At 42.3% G+C, this 9129-nt stretch overlaps 1 protein-coding gene across 1 annotated transcript in view; it reads left to right on the top strand.

Annotated features, from left to right (window-relative positions):
- The first annotated feature begins 1338 nt into the window (after nt 1-1338).
- The window catches only part of LOC105551032 (zinc finger protein 506-like), a 118236-nt gene continuing 110445 nt past the window's right edge, over nt 1339-9129 (top strand). The window contains 2 exon segments of the mRNA XM_011996166.1: nt 1339-1444; nt 8583-8708. Coding sequence (XP_011851556.1) covers nt 1339-1444; nt 8583-8708 — 232 coding nt within the window.

Here is a 9129-nt window from a genome sequence, read left to right as displayed (position 1 = left end):
GGAGGATCCTCCTGCTCATTCTCTGTGCCCCTGGACATGTAGCTAGAGGAGGGCATGCCCCTGGCTTATAGCAGAGCTACCCCTATTCTGTTTTTTTGTTTTTGTTTTTGTTTTTGTTTTGTGTGTGTGTGTGTGTGTGTGTGTGTGTGTTTGTCTTATGCCTGGTTTCTGTCTACCTCTTCTCTGTCCTCACCTCTGTGATCTTTCCCTGAGAAGTGTTTGTGTGTGTGTGTCTGTGGGTACTTACCTGAGAATATGGAGACAAAAATAGCCCATGTGGAGAAGGAGAGCACAGGGCTTTCTAGTATTTAGGGGCTCTAATTTCCAGAGCAAATCTGATGGGTGCAGTAGAGCCAAGGCCGAGGAAGCTGGAGCTCTCCCTAATACTCCAGACCCTGCCTTCCTCCTGGGGTCTGCCTCTTTTGGGGCCTCAGTTTCCCAACTTTAAAATGAGAAATTGGGATGGTTTTTCTTTTTTAAAATTTGAGTAGGTTTTAGGGGTACAGGTGTTGTTTTGTTACATGGCTAAATTCTTTAGTGGTGATTTCTGAGATTTTGGCACACCCATCATCTGAGCAGTAAACACTGTTCCCAAAGTGTAGCCTTTTACCCCTTACCCACTCCCATTTTTCCTCCCTGAGTCCCCAAAATTCACGTATCATTCTTATGCCTTTGCATCCTCATAGCTTAATTCCCACTTATAAATGAGAACATATGATGTTTGTTTTATCATTTCTGAATTACTTCACTTAGAATAAGGTCTCCAGCTCCGCCCAGGCTGCTGAGAATGCCATTATTTTGTTCCATTTTATGACTGAGTAGTATTCCATGGTATACATGTACCACATTTTCTTTATCCACTCAGTATTGATGGGCATTTTGTCTAGTTCTATATTTTTGCAATTGCAAATAGTGCTGCTATAAACATGCATGTGCAAGTGTCTTTTTCATATAGTGACTTCTTTTCCTCTGGGTAGATAGCCAGTACTGAGATTGCTGGATCAAATGGTAGATAACCTTTAGTTCTTTAAGGAATCTCCATACTGTTTTCCATAGTGGTTGTAACTGCAGAAGCATATGGTCATTGAGAACATGGCTTCGGACTCCCCAATAGTTGATGAAATATTGGGGTGGGATGGGTTTGTGTGCCCATGGGTGCTCAAGCCTCCTTACATGGTTAATGCAGATGGACATAGAGCTTGAGGCAGCCAGGTCTCTTTTCTTGAGCTGGCTGATTTCAATACAATGAACCAAGGTCTCTGATCTTGAAGCTGGTCCCGCCAGACACCCCACCTTCAGCCACCATCTGCTGTGTGCCTCCCATATCCTGTGGGGCCCATGGCAACCCGCATGACAGTGAGGGGGCACAAGGCACTGGACCTGTGGGCCTGGGGAAGACAAAAACACTTTTCTGTTTCTCCCAAACTTTCAAGTGTGTTGTCAGGTATTTAATTTTGATTATGACTGAGATGATATGTTCATGTATTTACAGCTATTTAAATATAATTTTTTTTGCAAACTGCGGGATAATGTCTTTCACTTTTTTTTTCTTTTTCCTCCTCATCTGTGCACAGATGGGCGGCTGACTCTGGAGCCCAGCCTGTCGCTTCCCAGTCTAGTGGTGAATCCTCCATAGTCTAGTGTGGAGGAAAAGTTAAATATTAAATTTGAACTTAATTGAACCTGGACACAAACAATGGTCACCAAGTCCTGGAACAGCTTGTGTGAGCCCCTTGAGGCATTCATCCAGAGCTGTTTCAGAGAAATCTCTATTTCAATCTATTCCTATACATTCGTTATTGTAAAACAATAGACAAGCACAAAAACAAGTTGACCTTTTTGTGTTCCTTGAGCCCAGTAGTGAAAGGCCCTTGTGACTAAGCCCCACGCCTAAAAACTCATTACAAAAGAGCTAGGATCCCAGATTGCACCAAAGCTTCGTGAGACCTCTCCTCATCTGCGTGGACGAGTGGCCGACTCTGGAGCCCAGGTTGTTTCTTCCCAGTCTGGTGGTGTAAATATATACAGTCTGGTGAGTGTAAACATTTTCCATTCTCCTCTTCCCATTGCAATTTGCTTATTATATCTGCAATCTGCTTATATTGATTTGCTTATTATAGCTCTTGCTTATTATGTTATTTATTATATCTGCATTGCCATTTATGTGGTATGAAGCTTGTTACCCTTAAAAGTATTGTGTATGTGTCTTTTCTTCTCCCCTCACGCATTTCCTGCGCAGAACATTTTTGGCGTCACAAACAGGATTTGAAAACAAAAGCGTGCTGCTTTTTGGCCAGAAGGTCTGGGCTGGAGGCTCAGGGACTTCCGATATCTTGGGATGGGGACTCTCCCAGTTCTCCCCCTTGGCAATTGAATGGTCAAGGGAAACTGGACTTTATGAGAATTGAGAATCTAAATTAGTGCGATTTAAACTTTTGACTGTGCGTGAAGTGCTGCAGGGGATTCCAGTCACCAAAGGAGATGCTGAGGGATCTCCCGGAAGGATGGTGTTCGTTTACCGCTTATAAGTTAATGTGTTAAGATAGGGGCTGGTTGCTACAAGAGAAATGTAAGTTGGAAAAGGAAAATGCTAGTGTGATTTCCAGACTGACCCTGGCCCAATGCCAGGCCTATATCTGGACTGATCAGGCTCAAAGCTATCAGCCCGTTGCTGAAGAAGGCAGCTGTCTGAATGGCTCGGTCAGGTTAAAACTGAAGAACTAGTTTGCTGGGGCTTGGAGCAGGTAAAAACCCAGCTCCTATCTCAAGGATGGGAAATTAACCTTAGCAAAATTCAAAGACCTGCACAAACTGTGAAATTCCTTGGCATCCTATGGAATGCAGAGATATAATCCATTTTACCAAAGGCAAGGCTAAAATACTGGAATTTGCAACCTTTATGACTAAAAAGGAGGCCCAGACATTTACTGGCATCTTTGGATTCTGGAGACATCATATTCCCCACTTGAGTAACATTTTACAACCTCTGCATGCAGCCACTAGAAAACGCTATGACTCTCACTGGGGAGAGAAAGAGAGCATGGCTTTTGAACAAGCTAAACAAGCAGCGCAACTGGCCCTGGATCTACGGTCCATACAGGATGGGCCAGGAGAACTGCAAGTGACTGTCCTAAATCAACATGCTAATTGGAGCCTTAGGCAGAAACAAGATGGGAAGAGGGTACTTTTCATGTTTTGGACCCAGAAACTGCCAGAGGTCAGAAAAGCTTACAGCCCCTTCGAGAAGCAATTGTTAGCTTGCTATTGGGCTTTGCTGGAAATGGAATACCTCTGCTTCAACCATGATGTCTTTATGACGCCTGAAATTCCTATTATGACTTGGGACATGAGTTCCCCCAAAACCCACCAGATAGGACATACCCAAGAAAGTAGCATCATAAAATGGACATGGTACATACAAGACCAGGCTAAGCCAAAACCAAAGTGGGTATCACTTTTACATGAGGATGGACAAAACCTGCCAGCTCAGAAAACCACCGAGCAAGTCCTGCAGATAGGGAAGGAAACCTCCCCCGCCCAATGGGGCAGATCCTTTAAAGAACTAAGCCCAGAGGATCAGAAACATGTTGGTTTACTGATGCATCCACCAAATATATTGGTGGAAACCGATGCTGGGAGGCCGTGGCTTATAATCCTATTAAAAACATCAGCATTTCTGATGAAGGAAGGGGTGAGAACAGCCAGTTAGCTGAACTAGTAGCCGTTCTTCTGAGCTATTCAGGAGGAGACCAGAGGGATTTGTCACTTCTATACCAACTCTTGGTCAGTACCAAATGGTCTTACTACCTGGATGCCCCAATGGCAAGAAAACAAATGTTTAATTGGGAATAAAGAGGTTTAGGGAAACCAATACTGGGGAGATACCTCAATCCTGGCCCACACTATCATTATCACTGTTTTCTTTTCTTTTTCTTTTCTTTTCTTTTCTTTATTTTATTTTATTTATTTATTTTTTTGTGTGTGTGAGATGGAGTCTAGCTCTGTCACCATACTGGAGGGCAGTGGCACAGTCTCGCTCACTGCAACCTCCACCTCCGGGGTTCAAGCGGTTCTCCTGCCTCAGTCACCTGAGTAGCTGGGATTACAGGCATGTGCCACCACGCCCACCTAATTTTTATATTTTTAGTAGAGACAGGGTTTCACCATGTTGGCCAGGATGGTCTCGATCTCCTGACCTCGTGATCTGCCCACGTGGGCCTCCCAAAGTGCTGGGATTACAGGCATGAGCTACTGCACCCTGCCCTGTTTTCCATATTGATGCAAATGAGTCTCTGCTTTCTCTTGACAGACTATTTAATGAGAAGGAAGAAAAATAGGCCAAAATTTCCACCATAAAGGTAAACTTGAATGCAGATGAATGGATTACAACGTGTTCAAGCTTTGCAATGAGAGGCATTATAGTGTATGGTGGTATAATTGATAGTGATTACTACGGAGAGTTAAAGGTCATTTTATATGATACCACTCCAGATTCTTTTGCTATAAAACCACAGATGCGGGTTGCTCAGTTGTTAGTAGTACCCTGTCAAAATTAACCCCTGAGGAAATCTCTGCGCCAACAGAGTCTACATATAGAACTGGGGGATTCAGATCCCCTGGTACAGGTAGGTTAAATCCTGAAGCCAAACTATGGGTACAGAGCCCATCAGATCCCAACCCTAAGGCTGGTGACCTTGTAGCTATGAAAGCAGAAAATGAAGGCATAGTACCATTTCCTAAAGATGAAAAATAATGTCATGTTCCCCTCTGTTTTTGTTTTTACAAAGAATAACCTATCTACTAATGGTCAGCACCTGTGTCTTTGTGTCTGAGGCCAAGAATAAATTCATCACCTTGGTAGCCACTGCTGCAACTGAAGTCAACCACAATCAATGATGGCTGTATGTTGAGTTGCCGGAGGCCGCCTGGAATGTGTTACCTTGCAGAATTGTCCCTGACAACATTTCTGAATGGCTATGTAGTTACCAATAGGGCCACAACAACAACACTCGCAATCCAATCTGGACTTCCTTTGACCACATTAAGCAATCTATCTTTGCCAAGTCAGACAAAAGATGAACTCCACGCTCACCTTGCGTTGAAAGCCTTGGTATCCTGCCCAATATTCCTGGAATGGTACCTACTGAAAACCTGCTATGCTGGTGGCTGGATTCCATACAGCCCCTGCTTTGTCTGGAGGCCTTAAATGGCTCCTCTAATGTTTCTCTGGGGTTTCTCCAGACATTTGTCAACACATACTCCAAATCAACAACATTGCCCCCAGTGAATCACAATCTCTTTCCTATTTTAATAACACGTTAGTACATTATGATTACAGTAGCTCCATTGCTGTCCCCTGGCGGGCCCTCTGAGTATGCAGATCCTGTGGATGGTGATACCTGTCCCTGCATTGGATGGGGAGATACACTTGGGGGTGGCCATTAATTACATTTACCACCCAGGTTAATATCCCCCTCCCCAGTAATCTTGATGCTTACAAACACTGCTGGTTACAAATGCGCTGGCCTCCCTGGTGGTGGTACCCTATCACAGTATTCTCCCCTGCTGCTGGTACAATCCTGCTTCACCAACAAATTAAAATATTTACCTTACATGTAGAAAAAGCTCTTAATGATAGTAGCGCTGGACTTATGTTGTTATCAGATGAATTTTCTCAGCTGAATACTATTGTGTTGCAAAATCAAATGGCATTAAATATACTTACGGCAGCCCAAGGAGGCATTTGCACCTTACCGCATACTGAATGTTGTGTGTATATCCCTGGCAGTTCTCACAATATGACTCTCCTTGCAAAGCCATGCTGGGTGTGGTTTTTATTAATTGTGCTTTTAATTCTCATGTGCTTACCCTTGATCTGTAATCTATATCAATTATGCATTCCCCATGAATCTGTGAGGGTATTTTCCTACATTTGAGTATCCAAGTGAGGTCAAATGTGGAGGAAATGTTAAATATCAAATTTGAACTAAATTAAACGTGGACACAAACAATGGTCACCAAGTCCCGGCACAGGTCGTGTGAGCCCCTTGAGGCATTCATCCAGTGCTGTTTCAGAAAAAAATCTCTATTCCAATCTATTCCTATACGTTAGTTATTGAAAAACAATAGTCACAAAAACAAGTTAACATTTTTGTGTTCTTTGAGCCCAGTCGCAAATGGCCCTCAGGACAGGGCCTCATGCCGAACAACTTGTTACAAAAAGAGATTCCAAGACCACACCAAGGCTTCAAGAAACCTCTGCTTATTTGTATACGGACTTGGCTGGGAGCCCAGGTTGTTGCTTCCTGGTGTGGTGACGAATCCTCCCTAGTCTGATGAGTGTAAATATATCTGACCCTTTTGAACAAGGTTCTTTGCTATTGCTTTATGACCCCACCTCCTACCTCCAGCGAAAATGTCCTTGGCACTGTCTCTTCCCATCAGAGAGACACCACTGATGGTGGTGTGATGGGACACATGTTCCTGGTGGTGGCACCAGCATATATTAGATGTGCTTGGGCTGAACACCAAAGAGCTATGACAGGCTGTTAAATAGAATATTATGAGGACTACATATTTTTAAATAGAATGAACTATGGACCACATAGTTTGGTTTTGTACATTTACTTATATATTTTCCCTTGTCCCTTTCCCATTGCAATTTGCTTATGATATCAATTTGCTTATTATATCTGCATTGCCATTTACGTGGGCTAAAGCTTGTTTACACTTAACGGTATTGTGTGTGTCTTTTCTTCTCCCCTCATGCATTTCCTGCACAGAACACCATATTTCTCAGAGGCCTTGTTTATTCTTTTTTATTCTTTCTTCTTTAATCATGTCTGCATGCCGCATTTTGGCAAGGTGGTCTTCAAACTCTGATATCCTTTCTTCTGTGTGGTCAATTAGGCTATTTATACTTTTGTATACTCCATGAAGTTCTTGTGCTGTGTTTTTCAACTCCATCAGGTCACTTATGTTCCCCTCTAAACTGGTTATTCTAGTTAACAGCTCCTCTAACCTTGTATCAAGTTCCTTAGCTTCTTTGCCTTGGGTTAGAACATGTTCCTTTAGATCAGTGGAGTGTGTTATTACACATCTTCTGAAGCCCACTTCTGTCACTCCATCCATCTCATCCTCTGTCCAGTTCTGTGAATTTGGTGAAGAGACATTGTGATCATCTCTAGGAGATGAGGCCTTTCAGGGGATTTTGGTGATTCTTTCTCATCTTCATGAGTTTGTCTAATTTCAATCTTTGAGGCTGCTAACCCTTGGATGAGGTTTTTTTGTTTTGTTTTGAGATAGAGTCTCACTCTGTCACCCAGTATGGAGTGCAGTGGCAAAATCTCGGGTCAATGCAACCTCTGCCTTCCAGATTCAAGTGATTCTCATGTCTCAGACTCCTGAGTAGCTGGGACTACAGGCAGGCACCACAATGCCTGTCTGTTTTGTATTTTTTAGGAGAGACTGGGTTTCATTATGTTGGCCAGGCTGGTCTCGAGCTCCTGGCCTCAAGCAATCTGCCCACCTTGGCCTCCCAAAGTGTGGGGATTACAGATGTGAGCCACCATGCCTGGCCTTGGATGGGGTTTTTGTGGGTACTTTTTGCTGTTGATGCTGTTGTTGTTGCTTTCTGTTTGCTTGTTGTTCTTTAAATTGTCAGGTTCCTATTCTGTAGGGCTGCTGCAGTTTGCTGGGGAGTCACTTCAGGCCCTATTCATCTGGTTCACTCCTGTGTCAGGAGATGTCACTCAAGGAGGTTGGAGAACAGCAAAAAAAGGTGCCTGCTCCTTCCTCTGAAAATATGATTACTGCTGAGCTTGTTAGAAATTCAAAAAAATCAGCAGGGAGCCCTGGCTCACGCCTGTAATTGCAGCACTTTGGGAGGCCGAGGCGGGCAGATCACCTGAGGTTGGGAGTTAGAGACCAGCCTGACCAACATGGAGAATAACCCGTCGCTACTAAAAATACAAAAATAGCTGGGTGTGGTGGCACATGCCTGTCACCTCAGCTACTCAGAAGGCTGAGGCAGAATTGCTTGAACCCGGGGGGGGGGACACTGCCGTGAGCCAAGATCATGCCACTGCACTCAAGCCTGGGCAATACGCATGAAACTCCATCTCAAATAAAAAAAAGGAAATAAATACATAAATCAGACTTTACTCCAGATCTTCTTGGAAATTAAAAAAAAAAAAAAAACTACATAAGAAAATCTTCACCTTATGGTACATAGTAAATTTGAGAGGTTCCTTCTGAATGTTTTTTCCATCTGAAAAATATTCACAACTCATTCCGTATGATGTAAATATAGCACTCAAAAATGTACCTTTGTGTTCATGCCCTTAATTTTATACTTTAATATCTAGAAAAATACAACATATGAACCGATGTTCTCGATCTTACGGTGCTTTTTATCATAGAGAACACGTTAGAAAATATTTCTGTGTTGAAAATCATTTTATTGGATAATTTTAGTGCTATAACTCAGAACCACTTCTCTTTACTCTCTAATTTCACTTTAAGTCAAATTAAAAATTCCACCCATGGCCACTTGGTAAAAATGTGTGTGTGTGTTTTTCAAGGATCATTACTATTTAGAGATGTGGCCATAGAATTCTCTCTGGAGGAGTGGCATTGCCTGGACACTGTATAGTGGAAATTGTATATGAATGTGATGTTAGAGAACTACGGAAATATGGTCTTCCTTGTTGAGGATAACTTTAAGACATAATTCATAACATACCCTAAAGGTTTTCTCTTTTATGTAGAATTTTTTTAGTAATTTATTTTTTGCTGAAAAGTTTCAGATCCCCTTTTTACAGAAAATCTCCAAAATTGCTCATGTAGAAAAGTATCTCTTGAAGATGTTTCATCTTAATCCAAACTTTCCACATTCCTGATTTGAGCTGTATAATTCACTCTAAGTTAGTGGTAATTCCAAAAATTTAGTGACAAAGTATTCTTGCCCCCACCTGAAAATCTAATTGCCACCAATTTTTGATTCAGTAGTACCAGATAGTAAAATTAAGAAATCTACAAATTGAAAGCATTTTCTAAATATTTAGAAATTTGTTACAAATTAGTATTTTGGTACTAATTTACTAGAATATTTTATTACATCTGCTCTGC

The sequence above is a fragment of the Mandrillus leucophaeus genome, unplaced genomic scaffold (genome assembly GCF_000951045.1).
Source record: "Mandrillus leucophaeus isolate KB7577 unplaced genomic scaffold, Mleu.le_1.0 Scaffold1139, whole genome shotgun sequence".
Lineage (NCBI taxonomy): Eukaryota > Metazoa > Chordata > Mammalia > Primates > Cercopithecidae > Mandrillus > Mandrillus leucophaeus.
This window is presented reverse-complemented; position numbering and strand designations above follow the sequence as displayed.